Source organism: Mus caroli, chromosome 12 (genome assembly GCF_900094665.2).
Source record: "Mus caroli chromosome 12, CAROLI_EIJ_v1.1, whole genome shotgun sequence".
NCBI lineage: Eukaryota > Metazoa > Chordata > Mammalia > Rodentia > Muridae > Mus > Mus caroli.
Window position 1 is genome coordinate 49,536,980 of NC_034581.1, and position 16,566 is coordinate 49,553,545.

Sequence of the window (16,566 nt, forward strand, 5' to 3'; positions counted from 1 at the left end):
AAAAAAAAAAAAAAAAAATTTTGGTCTACTGACAAATTGGACCTCTTATTTACTAAACAAATATTAGCAACAGCTTTTCAAGAGTGTTTTTTAATTCTCCTTTTGGGGGGGAGGATTTAATATTATTGCTTAATTATGTCTCTATGGGTGGGAAGGGACTGGTGCTGGTGGAGCCAGGAGGTATCAGATCCCTCTAAAATGGGAGGTACAAGCCACTGTAAGCAGCTTGACCTGGGTGCTAGGAATCAAACGCAGGTCCTCGGCTAGAGCACTACACACTCTGACTCACTGAGTACCATCTCTATGGCCCTGCCTGGGAGGGGAAGGAGGGGAAGGAGGAGGAGGGAGAGGAGGTGGAGGAGGAGGAGGAGGAAGGAGGGGAGGAGGGGAGAGGAGGAGGGAGAGGAGGGAACACTTTCTGGGCATAGCATAAATCTAGTGAGTGCAGCACAGCCTATGTACAGGGTTAGCAGCACTTAAATCTCTTTGTACCTCAGCTAACTCATCTGTAAGAATGGGTTTGAGCAAATTGAAATCCACGTGAAACCCATAGCGCAAGATCTGAGATTGCGCTCATTGGCATCGAGAGCCACAGGGACCCTTTCCTCCTGTCCCTCTCTACCCTAAAGCACAGCCAGCCACACAGAGGAGAATTAGACATGCCAAGAGTCAGGAGAAAATCAGGGAGAACACACACACACACACACACACACACACACACACACCCCTTCATTAGCTTGGACAAAAGCCCAGTGGGAGAGTCACAGCAGGGTTTTGTGGCTTGAAACAGTCTCATTGGTATTCAGGTGGTGAGGGCTAGGTAAAGTGTTGGTGGCAGTGTTTTTAGGGTCTGTGAGCTGAGGGATGAAGTCAATCCCCGGGGGAGAAAGGTTTGTGCTCAGCACATACTTGAACTCACTCAATGAATGTGGATGGGAAGCAGGGCCCACCACCCTTGGACATTTCATGTGCTGCACTGGAGAAGGCACCTGCTTAGGCAGGGCCCGGGAGGTAACACACACGCAGGGCACAGAGGCCTACATGGCAAGCAACAGCCCTAAGCTTGAATTTCTCCTACTAGAAAGGAAAACAAAAATCTCTGGATATCCAAATGCTCTCTGCAACGGTTGGACCACAAAGACCAGAGGGAACCGGCAAAGTAGCAGAGTTGCAGTCTTTGCAAGTTTTGTTCTTGAATGTGTTTTTTTGTTTTTGTTTTTCGAGACAGAGTTTTCTCTGTGTAGCCCTGGCTGTCCTGGAACTCACTCTGTAGACCAGGTTGGCCTCAAACTCAGAAATCCGCCTGCCTCTGCCTCCGGAGTGCTGGGATTAAAGGCCTGCGCCACCACACCCGGCTCTTGAATGTGTTTTTAAAGTTAAAGACAACCGAAGCTGGCATGTCAAGTTACAGTCTGTATTTGGCTCTGACAAAGAGCAAAAGGACTCCAAATATCCTTTACAAATTAAATGCAGAGAGCCTGGGGTGCTGACTGGAACTGCAGCTTCAGACCTCAGCCTTCAGCCTCAGTCCTTTAAGGACCCCAAGATTAGGTTCCTACAACATTAATGGCTGAAGAGCAGTGGTTGATTCTGGGAAATATGCCTGCCACCAAGCCAGGCTACCAGGCTCTATCCTTCGGAGCCACAAGGAGAATGAAGAGATCAAATGCCATTTGTTGTCCTCTGGCCTCAGCCCTGCACACCATGGCATGAATGTGTGCATATACATTTGCATTTGCTCATGAGCATGCACACATGCACGCACAAACAAATGTGAAGGCCTCTTAATAAGATGGCAACAGTCATGCAAAGCCTTTTCTAAACTTAGGAAAATGTCACCAGCACGAAGTTCACAGCAGCCCCCAGCTGAGCCAACATATGAAACTGAACAAAAAAAGGAAGGTCTGGATGTGAGGGCGAAACCCCACTCAAAATGTTTTAGAAATTTTTTTAGTGGCTTCTTAAACTCTTTTCTTCTTCTTATTATTATTATTATTATGATGTGTGTGTGTGTGTGTGTGTAAAAGCATGTGTACACACACTCAGAGGCCAGAGGACTAAACTCAGGTGGTCAAGTGCCTCTACCAGGTGAGCCATCTCATTGCCCAGCTTTAGAATTTTTACAAATTTATTTCAACCACTTACGGGGTAGAGAAAGGAGCTGTAGGCAATGAGAGCTCCTAGAGAACAAAGGTAGGCGAGGGCTCAAAGTGCCATTGGTTATCTTAGCATCTTGCTTGTTATCCCCATCAATGTGTCCCATGAAGTCCTCCCATTTCCTCCCTTCCAGTGCCTCTGGTTAGAGACCTAGGTGACCGAAAGAAGGGAGAAAAGAGAGTGTGGTTTGGTGGGCAGCACCATGGCTGCGTCCAGCTCCCCCACTTTCCTTCCCAAAGGAAGTGAGAGTCCAGTCCATGTCAGGTTCACAGTCCTCTCAACAAACTCCAAATCCCTAGGGCTCCCTATGGGTCCAGTCTCACAAGGAAAACTCCTGCCCTCCTCACATGCCCCACGTTCACACGAAAGCCAGCGCCATTCCCTGAACCCACACGCCCAGTGTACTGCTACACATTAACTCCACTGCCAGTGAGGCGTGGTGATGTGCGTGCCTTTCCACCTAAATTGCACAACCAAGAAGGAACTTCGGGACTTCTGCAAATGGGTGTTACAAATGGCTGAGTTCCTTTGAAATGGGTCTGCCTGCCCTTCCGGTTCTGGCAGGGGCGCTGCACCTGGAAGGGCAGATTAACTCACCATCTTCACTTTCCAGTCACTCCTCTCAGTGAACTTGGCCCTAGCTTCCAGATCACACAAACACCAGCAATTCTGCAGAAGATAACCTTCTATGAAATTGTTCCGAGGTCTTGATGATAGAGCTAACTAACAGGTACCAAGTACCATAGTCTTTTGGGATCTTTATGTTAAAGAAATAAATTGGCTCCACACTCTGAGAAGAAACACTCACAAGAGCACACAGACATCCCTCCTACCCCCCCCCACACACACAACACATACACACGCCCACAAGTTTGCAGAAAACTATGGGAGCCCACAAGACTGTAATATCTAATGGTATCCCGTCAAAATTCCACTACGGAGGGTCCCACTTCGTGCATGAACTTCTGAGTGAGTCACTCTCCCCCTCCAGGGCGCCCCTGAAATGCTCAGGAGACCAGGACTTGAAGGGACAATCTTCATTCCTTTCTCAGCTGTAGCTAATTCCTTGGCTTGAAGGGGATTCTTCTAAGTCCTGCAATTAGGCATAGTAAACAGGCCTGGCGACATCCACAGATCAGCGCAGGCTGTCTGGGTTTGGGAAAGCAGCCCTTCCCGTGGAGGTCTGGCTCTGGGCCAGCAGGGAGATGACTGAGTGACAGGGCTACGTGCGCTTCGTGAGAGTGGCAGCCAGCCCACACCCGAGCACACCGCCAGGCAGCCAGAGGAGGGAACGGACTCTGGGGAGCCCTGGCTCCTCCCCCACCGCTCTCCAGTCACCAGAGAAAGGCTTTCGGCGGAGGCTTCCTCCCGGCAATTACAAAATCAGCCAGTCTAGCAGGCTGGAGGACGCTAAAACAAGTGGTTAACCATCTCCTTCCCGAGGCTTCGACCCAGATGTTAGCATTTGTTGCTTCCTAAAACCTTTTGGGCCCGGTGGTACTTCTACAGAACCTGTTTAATTGCCTGGTTCCCGGGAGGGTGAGCAGAACTTGTCCGGACTCAAGGCTGTTCTCTCAGAGGGAGTCATTAACCCTGGTTATTAGACGGACCTAGAGGTTACCAAGTGTCCCTGGAGAACAAATCCATTAGTCACCCTAAAGGCAACATGGGTACCTTTCACAGCATTTAACTTCCTAAACGTGAGAAACAAACTTATCAGGAAAAAAAAAAAAATCAAACTTCACCTGTAGTGCCTCACTAAAGACTAGAAACAATATGGAAAGGCTGGGGCAGCTCTAAGTGAGTGTCTTTATGCTTTCATCTTAAATTAATCCCAAAGTATATGAAGGGATCCACAGTGATTTAGCGGCAACCTGTAAGAAAAGACTTTATTAACAGATATAGCTGCCAATCAAAATGTCCTGGAGAAGAATAAAAGGCCTTCCAGATACCCCGATGAGATAGGAGAATCCTGCATTTGCACTTCAGCACTTAGGAAAATGCATTTGCTCGGTTAAAGACTCCACACACCAAAAGGCAGTGCAGTCCCAACTCAGGAAATGCAGCGCTCACGCGCAGTTACCGCACAAACACTCATGCAGCCCTGACCACGTCCCTGATTGTAATGGGTACCTCGCAAGTAGTGTCGCATGTGTACCATGAGCCCACCAGGAGGGTATTCACCCTTGCAGCAGAAGAAATGGAGGCGCAGGGGAATTCACTTGTCTTTGGGTCAGTCTGGCTGAAGACTGTGAGGCTGAAATCCAAAGCTTAACAAGCAAGCTGTTTAAGGTGCAAGACTAACTAGCTTGTCCTGAGCTTCCTGGGGGATTTAAGGGTCTTCGGTTCTATGACAACTCCAGGATCCACCTCAGATCACAAAATACACGCTGACGACCTCCAGGTAAAATGGTGGAGTGTTTGCATTCGGCCTACCCAAACCCTCCTGTACTCTGTAAGTCATCCTGAGGTGACTTAAACACCTTATAGCATGCTATGCAAATAGCTGTCAAAACTCTATGGCTTAGGAAATGACAAAAAGAAAAAAGACCTAGACATGTTCAGTGCAGAACCATCTTTTCCTAATATTTTCAATCCAGTTGAGACTGCATCTAAAGATTCAGAGGAGACAACTATAGTCATTTCACTGTTTCCCACAGAAAGAGAGTCATGAGAGGCAACAACTAACCAATCAAACCAAAAAGAAAAAAAACCCTACAAAAAACAAGAAATGGGTGTGCTTGAAGTTATCGATGAATTATAAGCTGAGGGCTGAGCCAGAGGTAAAGGAAATCGCCTAAATCTTGTGGCAAAGCAGCGCTGGTCCAGCTATTGTCTTGGCCTGTGTTACCGTACTGCAGAGACAACCCCACCCAACCCCACCATCAGGTTGTGGATGCCCCTCAGCCTCTGCATCAGCCCCTCACAGGCCCTTGGGCTTCTTCTCCCCTCTCTTTTCCCATGTTAGCCCAGGGCCAGTCCACAGCCAGCTATGCTGTCCTTCCGAGGTCTGGGATATTGGGGGCTTCTTTCTACCACCATCCTTCATAGCGCATGTCAACACAAGCTATGGTTCCCAAACTGGCTTCAAAGTCAGCTGATAAATGGCCAATTCAGAAAAAAAAAAAAAATCTTTCTTTCTTTTTTTTTTTTTTTTTTTTTTTTAGGAAACATAAAAGTTCATTTCTCCCTGGAAAGAAAACGAGACTCACCAAAGTAAAAGCATCCAGGGAAGAGATCAATTTTCCCTGCTAGGGCATAAAGCTAGTTCGGGAGACATCTGAACTCTGCTACTAGCACATTAATTAGAATTCACCAGACACAGAACTTCTACGGTCACGTTAATTAGAATTCATTGGATGCAGACTGCCAGCTTAAAGGAGGGAGGACACCCAGAAGATCTTTAACGTGGTAGGAGGAGGGGGGCTTCTCAGAGAGGGGGCGGGGGAGGAGAGATGCCTCAACAGTTTTGAGGAATGTAAAGGGAACTAGAAAGAAGAAAGTCTGGGCCAAGTCAAGCAGCTAATTCAACTGTCCAGAAGCTCCTCCGACACACTATGGTCCCATCTGACAAGTGGGGGAAACAGCCAGGTATGAGCCCACACACTTGTAATCCTAGTACTGAGCCTGAGGTCCATGGCCCCAAGTTCAAGGTCAATCTGGGCTTCCTAGTTAGACCTATCTTAAAAACAACAAAGCCCACAAACAAATGTGAGAACTGAGAGTCAGAGGGAGGCACTGGACATTATGAAGCTAAGTAGGTGAGCTAGTGTTCCAAAGCAAGGACTTTCCACCACTCAACCCTGTTTCTAAAATACCAGGGAAGTGTTATCTGAAATAAGTGCTATTCTTTCTAGACAGGCCAGGAATGAAACTGCCTTCCTTCAACTCCAAGATAAGCGATGAAGCAGGGTATGGTGGGTCAAGCCTGTAATCTTAGCACTTGGGAAGTGGAGGGGATCCACAGTACAAGGACAGCCTCCCTAGCTCATAGTGCGTTCAAGGCAGCCTAGGCAACTAGACTGTCTCCAAACAAACAAAACACAACAAAACAAGCAACAAAGGAAGAATTCTAAGTTCTTCTGAATTACCAAATATACCTTCCAACCCCCAACTGGATCAAAATGAGGGCATCCATTCCTAAGCAGGAGGAAGCAAAATGGCAGCCACACCCTGATTTCCACTGAATCACACCTTCGATTCCAGTCAAGAGATTTCAGGGCTGAGAGTCCCAAACTTTGGCTTTCTCACGCCATTTATAGCTTAGGCATCTTTATTCTAAAGGGCTAGGGATTCTGGGCTCTTAAGTGTTATCCATAGTTGGAATATATATGTGTGGGAATTTTTTGGAGACTCAGCGATTTGGAAGACACTGTCTTCAGATTTGCAATCACCGAAGTGACCATGAATCTTTTTTGTTCCTTTCTCCTAACTTATGGTCATCACAATTTACTTTCTCCTTGACTTAGAAAAAGGGAGGAAATCAGCTCCAAGCTTCCTTCCATCTAGAGTCTGAAAAATGAAGTTTATTGGCACAAATAATAGAGAAGACATAGACGTGTATGGCATGGTTGCTCCCCCGAAATCTCACAAGTGAATTAAAAATGGTTGTTTCCTGTTAGCTTCAGCAACAAATATATAAGCTTGGGTTTGATCAACGGAACTCTTGCTAACAGAGGAACTGGGAAAAGACCTACACTCTTCCTTAAGAACTTCCCATGGTAGCTCTCACGATGCAAACTCCTTTATCTCCTAGCAAATCATATGTGCTTTAAAATAATCACACACACACACACACACACTGACATCCACTGAGTTCAAAATTCCTTTCAAAGATGAAATGAAGCTAGCCATAATCTTAAGGAACTGTATAATACAAAGCACAGTGGTCTCTGAATTCAGGAACTCCTAAGTTGAAGGGAGGCAGAACAAGTAAACAAATAAACGTCCTGGGACCACCTAGGCAGGAGACAGAGGATAGACTTCCCAAGACAGGCATTACACAGCCTGGGAACTATAGAGTAGAAGACAATGGAGAGGCAAGCTGGCTGTGCCTAGCAAGTCTCTTTCCAGCATTTCAGGGTATAGGAATGAAGGTAGTTGAGGAAGATTAAGGGTAAAAGGGCCAGGAGGTCAGACAGAAAAGGCCTCTACGATTCAGCAGAGGCTCAAAGGGTTATTACAGTGGATAATGGGAAGGGGGCAGCACTGGTTATTATCCTGCTTTTAAGAATAGGAACTCCATAACTAGTGGGGAGCCTGCGCAACCAGATTCTAGCAAAGGCAGAGGGAAGGGATTAACAGAGAAAGAAGGTGAGAAGCAAAGGCAGCCATTCTTCTTCCTTAAGGATGTCTACTGAAGACAGAACATTCTACTTAAAAGAAAACCAGGAAAACTTGCAGTTCCACGGTGAAGCTGTGAGCTACATACTGTTACAAAAGCAACATGGGCCCCAATTCTGATCTGTGTGACCCTGGCTAAGTGGTGAAGAGAGGGTTTGATGGTCCATTCAAATCACTCAAAGTAACCCACAAAACAAGATGAGTATGAAAAAAGCTGGGGTTTGTTTGCTTAAAAAAAAAAAAAGACAAATTGGCAAGAGGAGGGAGCAGTTTTACATACCGTCCCTGAGGTTGGGATGAGCTGGCTAGAGAGAGGTGCTTTATCATTCATCCAGTGAATACCAGAGGCAAGCTCAGGACAACATGCAAACACCTCCAAACAGCCCCACAGCTTCCCCGTCTCCTATTAAAGTCAAAACCAGGCTTCGCTGGCACTTGGACCTGAGTTTCCCATTTTGTCTTCTGACTGGCGAACAATCCAGACTACGATCACATCCTTCAATTATACGGACTTAGAGGTTATTTTGGTTTTGAAAGGCAAAAAATAATTAACATAAGACACATGCGTTATTTTAGTGATTTTTCTGGTTGATGTCACCAAATACCTGACAAGAAGCACCTTTAGATAGGAAAGGTTTGTTTTGGATTAAAATTTGAGGGAATTCCTGGCCAGTGAAGGCATAAAGGCAGGAGTGGGGAGCTGCTGTTCGATTGCCTACAGCCAGGAAGCCAAGAGTACATAGTATATGAGGGTTTCCAACCACGAGACCCTCCTCCAGTGACCCACTTCCTCCAGCAAAGCTCCACTTTCTAAAGGTTTTACAACTTATTCCCGAGTGCCAACTCGGGAATAAATGTTCAAACACCTAAACTTACGGAGGGGGTAGTTTACATCAAAGCGACATCCCATATTTACTCTAAAACTTGGGCAACATTATCGATGTGGCTTCTAAAGAATCAAAAATTGGCTTGCCTTAATAAGGATGCATCAATACTGTTCTGAGCATAGGGGACACTGGGCAAGGGACCAAAAAAACCCCAATTCAAAACCTGAGGGGCTACATTCTACAGTGTAGAGCAGGAGTCAATAAGGCTGAGACGAGCAAGGGGTAAGAGATGCATTAGTTCACGAAAACCATGGGCAGAAACTCATCCACAAGAGGAGGCAAACTGAAGCAAGTGCTATTCTGGGTGATGATAGAAATATCCGAGAGAAAAGGGTACAAGTCCTATGTATAATTAACCAAGCTCACTAAGCTTACTTGGCAAACACCCACAGAGCTACGAATCCAAGCCAAATCAATGGTTCCTGGCCATCTGCCAAAGTTGGATTCTTTCGTCTGGCATCATAAAATGATCTGTCTGTTGTATTTACAATTCCAGTACCTCTGGATTCCGTCACCCACTGGGCACCCCTGGCAGATACCCAGCAGAAGACATCAGAACTCAGAACTATCATTACTGTCAGGACGTGTGCATTTGACAAACACCGGAGGAAAGTGACAGATTATCTTGGAGCATTAGTTAACAGCCACAAAGTACTGCTGCAGAGGAAGCGTCAGATCTGTGGCTAAAATAACTTTAAAAAACAAAAACAAAAATGAGTAGCCTTGTCCACTGTGTGAACGTGTTCACTACTCTTTTGTCTTCAATAGGCTTGAGTCAAATGTTCTTTGTTTACCCAGCATCAGAGAATTCAGCCAAAAGTAGAGATGCCGAGCAGACCAAAGTCCCAGGGGAGCAGCCTTCTGAGCCTTGCCCTGAAGAACGCATCATACTGTGGCGTTTGAAGGTGCTCACCTGGCAGTGCTGTTCAGTAAAAGTCTTCAAGCCTCAGCATATTGTCTCCCATATAAGGTGTACTCCCAGGATACAGTCCTGGGATGCAAAGATATTTTTATTATTAGGAAAAAAACTAGTTTTCCTAGCCAGAGTCAGGAGTCAGGAGTGAATTTACCAGATTTGCGTTAAGTTGTCAGAAAGAGAAACAGTTTTCTGACATCCAAGAGCCCTTTATAGAGATAGGCAAATAAGCACCACGAAGATGCTTAGCATTTTCAGTCTGAGCCATATTTAAAATTTTCAAATAAAAAACTGAATGCACATGGCAGAGTTCACCAGCCAGTCCTGGGCCACATGACCCATGACCAGATGACCCAGCCCTAGCCTTGGAGGCACCTGTTCTCACAAGCCCTACCATGAAATCTCCCTCATTCCTCTTACGAAGGCTGTGTTCTATAAATGACTTCCTCAGACAGTTTAAGATTTTGACCACAGAAACACTGCAAATCTCTGCTCTCTAAGGATCACACCTTGTCGTGGGCTCCAGCAACCGTATTTGTGACATACAATTCTCTATGCTTGCACCACCCCAACCAAGTCTCCTAGTTCCCCAGAGCTAAGGTCAAGACAGTAAGTGCAGCTTTCTCCAGGGCAGTGGAAGCTGGGAATCTGGGCTGGTGTTCAAGCTTCAGGCCATCTTACCTAAGAGCTGAAGCTGCCGGTGCAAGGCATCACCATGAGCCATGCGTGTGGAGCAGCAGCAAAGGCTGGGCCAGAAGGACGAAGGGGAAGAAACGCAGAACAGAAACGGAGAAAAAAGAAAGGTCTCAAAACTCAGAGAGCGCCGGGCATGGTGGTGTACACCTTTAATCCCAGCACTCAGGAGGCAGAGGCAGGCGGATTTCTGAGTTGGAGGCCAGCCTGGTCTACAGAGTGAGTTCTAGGACAGCCAGGGTTATACAGAGAAACCCTGTCTCAGAAAACCAAAAGAAGAAAAAAAAAAAAAAAAAAAAAAAAAAACCTCAAGAGAGCTCACACCAGCTGGGTAGGAAGGCTCCAGGTTTTATGCCCCCCACCCCCCACCCTGTTCTCTGAGACTCCTGACTGCTTTTCCTGCACTTGTGTCCTGAGAGAAATCAGATCAGCAAGGTACATCTTCCCATTTTTGCTTAGAGTCTTTTCCAACCAACATAAGTTCCATTAAGTAACAAGCATTCTTAACACCACCAGAAGGGCAGGCCAAACAGCTGCTCCACAAGGGGAAAGCAAGCCCATACCCCCACCCCCACGCCCACCCCCACGCCCACCCCAGGCTACACACTCTTGTTCATTAGCCTCCTGCTGTTCAGTCCTCTGTCTTGTCACAAGGAAGGGACTGATCTGTCTGCTCACAATACAACTTTTTTACCCCCCTTGCCCACAGATGCCCTGGTCAGGGTCCTAACAACCAGTCTAGCAATGCTTGCCTAAAACCAACACTGGAAGAACTAACTCAGCACTTCACTTGCACCTCAGATGCACTCAAGTGGCCCACACCACATCCACAGTGTGTGATGTGTGTCTCATGGCTTGAGACACAGTTAACGAGGAACTAGACTAGCCTACAGTTCACATGTATTTGTGAGTATAAGCTGGCTCACAGGAGTCCTGCACTGAAACTCAGAGACACACATGCACATCTGGGCTGCTAAACAGGAAGGCCTGATGTTACCAACAGACTCAAGTCAGACCCATTTGAGGAAGAGCCTCAAAACTCACCTGGAGCTTTTAAACAAAGACGAAGACAGGACATTCTAAGAATTTTACATGTATTGGTATAAAGTTCTTTTTCCTAAAGCTTTTGAATTATTATTTTACACTTGATAGGACCCCAAGTGACTTTAACTTCTCTAAGGCCACAAGGCTTAGTAACACCAATCCTCCCCCAACCTCTTTCTAAAACTGCCTCTGGGCCCTGACTGTGAGAGACTTTGGGTCTATTATTTAAGTGCTTCGTTCATTCTGGGCCAAGGCTCAGAGACGAAAGTAAAATAAGTACTGTGCCGAGCAGAGGCACCAGGCAGCGCAAACTGCTCAATAAACGGTATTTATTATTGTTAGAGTTCCCAACTCTGAGTCTACAGTGAATGCTTCAGGCAAAGGGACATTCGGTTCTATAAATTACACGTTCTCTGGAAAACAGCCATTTGCAAGCTCTAGGCAGCCAAAGAAAAAGGAGCAAATTATAAGCAGTATTTATCTTGGATATGGTCTAGATCTCCAGGAGGGACTAGGAACAGATAACCGTTGCTAGTTGGAAAGCAATGACCACACTTGAGGGTAGGGGGCGCCATGATACTCCTCGGGACCACAGGGACTTACTTTCCCCAGAGGGACTCCAAACCCCGTTTTGCTACAACAGAAGCAAAGCAGACAATTTCTAACACACACACACACACACACACACACAGACATATGTTACACTTACACACACACACACACATATATATGAATGACAGGGACAGGAGTACTAAGAGTTCTCTCACAGTCTAGGTACAGTAAATGTTCTTATTTATTCCCAATACCTTTGCAGTCCTGCTCACATAATTCAATGACCTTGACAAATCCAATTTAAAGAAAAAAAATGTAATAAGGGTGTATGCGTCTATAAGTACAACGCATAGGAATGTAAAGTATATTAAAAAAAAAAAAACAGTCTAAACTAAATGTACAAACTGGCAGTTGCTAAAAAAGCCTGGTGGGAGTTCATGCTAGCCTGCCTACATGTGTGTATGCTTGAAATTCCCTTGATCAAAAGTTATAAATAAGTTGAAAATCAGTACAAGTTCTCTCCATGAAGAGAACAGTTTTCCCCTGGAAGCATAAGCAGGAAATCGGGTCTATCTATATCAGTACTGTGGGAAGCGGTACAAAATGAAGGACACTGAGGGAGGAAAGGCACGTAAGAAACAGGCCAAGTGAAAGGAAGCCAGGGGAGCCCTATAGACAGGATGTGACTTGACAATGCATCACCAGCAAACTCCAAGTACGGGACCCGAGGCCACAGGCGACCTGACAGAAGTAAATCAAAGTTTTACACTTAAAAAAAAAAAGAAAAGAAAAGAAAAGGAAAAAAGAAAGAAAAAAGAAAAAGAAAAAGAAAAAATTTTATCATAATAGTTTGTTGAAACTTGTTTTTTGTTTTTTTTGTTTTTTTTTTTTTTGGTTTATTTTGGTTTGTTGTTGTTGTTGTTGTTTTGGTTCTAATTAGCCAGGGAATAGTCCAATCTAGGGATGGACTTTGTGAAGGGTGTGAAGGAGAGCTTTGTGCCAGGAACAGTCAAGACAACCAGAATCTGGATAAGGAAAGATGGCTCTTCCGTGGGCAAGACAGATTTTCTCTTTTCAAGCGCAGTCACCTTATACAGTTAACTGGAAAGTTACTTAGTCCACCCCGGGATCTACAGAGCCTACCTGCCTCTCCCTGGCATTTTTTTCATTCCCTATGAATTAAATTCTAGCTCGGGGTCCTCCTGCCATCCACTAAGTCAAAGCTAAATAATAAACTATGTTCGTGACCCGACGTATGTTTAATTCTAATCTCCCTCAGAGGGGAAAACATCACTCCTAAACCACTGAGGGTAAACTCTTTAACAGCTAAGCTTGGAAGAAACTTTACAGAACTGATAAGGTGTCATTTGGCCTTTCGGATTAAAGCTACAAGTGCCTCCCAATACAGGGGCTAAGCCCGGGACTATCAGCAAGGTTATTCAGTGCAGAAACAATCCAGATGAAAATGCAGATGACCCAGTCTATCACCAGGCTGACTGATGGAAGAAAAAAACAAAACCAAAAACAAACAAACAAAAAACCTCTATCATCCATCATTCTCTAACAGAATTCAGGTAATTACTCCCAAATCAAACTAGCATTCAGAAATCAACAGTTCCTCTAAGGTTTACTATGGATCCATTCATAAGGACGCTCGTCAGACCGTCCCTTCACCTCCTCCTAGCCTGACAGCAGCCTGCAGCTCCCAACTCTCTTCACCCATCTCTCGACCCTTCACTTCCAGACATTTCCAGTTGACCACTTGATTTTTATAAGGGTGCTCTTTCCAGCTTTGGGGACAAACAAGACTACAGTAGTTTATCCCAAGGCTGAACCTACACTGAGAAACTTTACAAGTGTTACTAAAGAGCCCACATGGTTCCGTGCTCACAGTTCCTCTGCTGCTAGCATGCTCTACCTTGCTGGACTTCAAAAGAAGTTTGCATGACTCTAAGAGTCCCTTGTCCCGCAGCAACACAGGGGCAATGCTCTCTGAATTGCTCCTGGAGAGTTTGACTATCCTTATAGGAAGAAATGGCCAGGAGCAAGACTAACCCAAAGTGATGTTACAGGCACCAGCTCCTCCACCTCCCATTGGCCAACCGGCCTGCCAATCTACCTGTAAACATTTTCAAGATAAATTATCACCACCCATTGCCCCCATTACGGGGCTCTGAGAACAAAAACAAGGTTTCTACCCAGAGGTACCTCACCACTCTCTTCATGGACCTTATCAGGTTGTTTGAGTGGATTTTGCCATGAGTTTATAGAAAAAGAAAGGCGATGGCGTGGGGCTCAGCACTTGGGCTGAGGGGTCTAAGAGAATTCTGAGCCCCAGGGCTCAAAGGCTGCACGCAGAAGTGGAGGACTTAACCTTGTCATACCGAACTCTTCCCTCCCACCCTACCTAACTCTACAAGCCAACTAACACAAGGCAAAAATTAGACTTGCCTCTGGTAAAGAGTGCCTCTGGCTACTGTGAAGGGCAGTACCGGGTGGCTTTAAAGCAGGCACTTCGGATCATGGACATGCGTGTCGCAGTGTGTCCAATATCTTTTCCCTCCACCAGCCAGTTGTCCTTGCGGTCATCACCAAAACCAGGGCAATTCTTTCAGAGTCAGCAGAAGCTCATCATCACGAGACACCTGAGCCCCTTAACGTGGACTTTTGCTTTAAGGGGTTAGGCCAGGAGGTGGAGGGGACGCAAGTAAGGCAGATAAGGCAAGCTGACTTCTTGGTTAAAAACCAAAGTTCGCTGCAGCCCAGCGAAGGCGACACAACACTCCGAACGAAGGCTTCCCGTCCCCTGCAGCGCAGCTGCGGCTGGGCACCCGCACGCATCCTACCTTGGACCGCTCCTTGACATAGTATTTGCCCAGCCGGCTCCCGCAGTACAGGACCAGCCGGTCGATGAGGGACAGGAGGAAGTTGATGGCCTCGCAGCCCTCCTCGTTGCCCCCGATCCACGTGATCTGGTCGCCTCGCAGGTGCCTCTTGGAGACGCCGGCGCGCGGCCCCGCCAGCTGGCCGTCACGCAGGGCCCCGTTGTAGTGCAGCTGCTTGACTCGCTCCAGCACGCAGTCGCCCACCACCTCGCCTAGGAAGTTGTCCAGGTAGCAGAAGCCGACCTCGTGCAGACAGGGCACGATGTACTCCAGGGCGATCTTCTCCAGATCCAGCCTCATGATGTGTCCCAGAGGCATCTCGCCCACAGAGCCGAGGCCGGGGATCCCCAGGGTGCACGCACCCAGGGCTTGCCCAGTGCGAGCGCACAGCAAAGATGCGGAGAGCCGGGCCCGGGGCTCTCCCACCTGCGGTGGCCACAGTCCCCGAGCCACTTTAGCTCCAGAGGCGGGGAAAGTTGCTCGAAACTCTGAAGAGAAGGGAGCCCGGCTCTGAGACCGGCGAGAGCAGCGTAGGGCTCCGCCACCCAGCGCCGGACTGGCCCAGTGAGAAGTCGGAGGGCCCCTTTTGGAGATGCAGAGCCACCGCCGCGGCGGCCGTGGCCGGGGGAGGAACGAGAGAAAGCCCCGCCTTGACCCCAACGTCATGGTCCCGCCCCCGGGACTGCCCTCCTCCGGGCTCTTCCTCTTGGACTGGTGCTGCGGAGCATCTGGGCGAGCTCCACTCTAGCTAACCTGTGTGTGTGACCCAAGAAAGGGCTGGATTTTTTTTTTTTTAATGCTCTCGATTTGCATATTGATTTGCGTTAAATCCCCTAACAAACTTGAAAACCTGGATCTCAGGTTTGAGATGCACATGAACAGTTTATTGCCACTTTCTGGGCTAGTCACCTCTCTGGTGACTATATTTCTTAAACATTAAGGTTTAAGCTCTATCTAGTGTCTTTCCTTCTTTCCTCTTCTGTTTGATTGGGGTCTGGCGGTTCCAACCCCTGTGAGAGAGTGAGGTGAATTTAATTTTAACCAAAACTGACTGATTCATTAACAAACATTCCCCTTGACCTCCCCCCACCCCGTGTGCCAGGCTGGTGTGTATCCCTGAGGAGGGAGTGGAGGGCAGAGAGATAGGGAGACGCTGCGGGAAGGGAGAGCATTGCCAAATCCTGCAAATTTTTGTATTTTGCCCTGCGGGAGATGTTCATGCACCATTTATACTCAAGCTTTTTACTAAAAAGTTCTGAAATTCTCCCTCAAAATCACTCGCGTTCTCCCCAAAAGATACACTGTGTTCCAGGTCTCTCTGACTTCTACTACACATAACTTACACTAGAGCCCTAGACCCTACCCAAAAGGCTTAATTATCTACTGTAAGGTGGTCTCTATACAGATTTCTGATACCCTTTCCTTCCAAATGAGAGAGAGAGAAACAGAGACATCTAAGACAGAGAGAAAGAGAGACAGACACAGAGAGAGAGAGACAGAGAGTCAGTTCCCATCTTTGCACATTTAGGTTTCAGTTAAGTCAAATGAAAAATTGCACCGATCTTTCAAGCATCACTAATTTTGGACATAAAGTCCTTTTTGCTTTTATTCTCTTCCCAATAGCCCCTCTGCTCACCTTCTCTGAGGGGAGAAGTGGGGGTGCGGTTCATGGGAAGGAGAGGCAGAGGAGGAGAGAGTGTTGACAGACTGGGAAGAAGGCTGTATTGTAGTTGGTGAGGGCAAACAGGGCCTTGGGGAGTGGCTGTCAACCAGAGAGGGTGTAAGCAGCTTTGAAGAAACCTAACTAGCTCTATGGAGAACAGGGATCCTGTTAATGGCCTTGCTCAGTTGGCCTCTTCCATATTGTCTGTCCAGGAGGAGGTGTACTTCATTAGGGTAAAGGCTCAAATTGCCCTAACTTCAAGAAGCGGTTGTCCAAAAGTCCACAGCAGCACTGGGGTGACAGGAGCCCATGTCCTTGAAACACTGATGCCAGCACATGATAGATAGTTGGAAAACAGTCTCCTGAGACACTGACATCTGAACCTGGGCCCTGCAACCACCATCTGGGATTTTAGACAAGAAGCCA

At 46.9% G+C, this 16,566-nt stretch overlaps 1 protein-coding gene across 1 annotated transcript in view; it reads right to left on the reverse strand.

Moving 5' to 3' along the window:
- The window catches only part of Egln3 (egl-9 family hypoxia inducible factor 3), a 24,069-nt gene extending 8,926 nt beyond the window's left edge, over positions 1 to 15,143 (reverse strand). Inside the window, exon 1 of the mRNA XM_021179361.1 lies at positions 14,439 to 15,143. Within this exon, the coding sequence (XP_021035020.1) occupies positions 14,439 to 15,143 (705 nt within the window). The remainder of the gene's footprint in view (positions 1 to 14,438) is intronic.
- Positions 15,144 to 16,566: the final 1,423 nt, after the last annotated feature.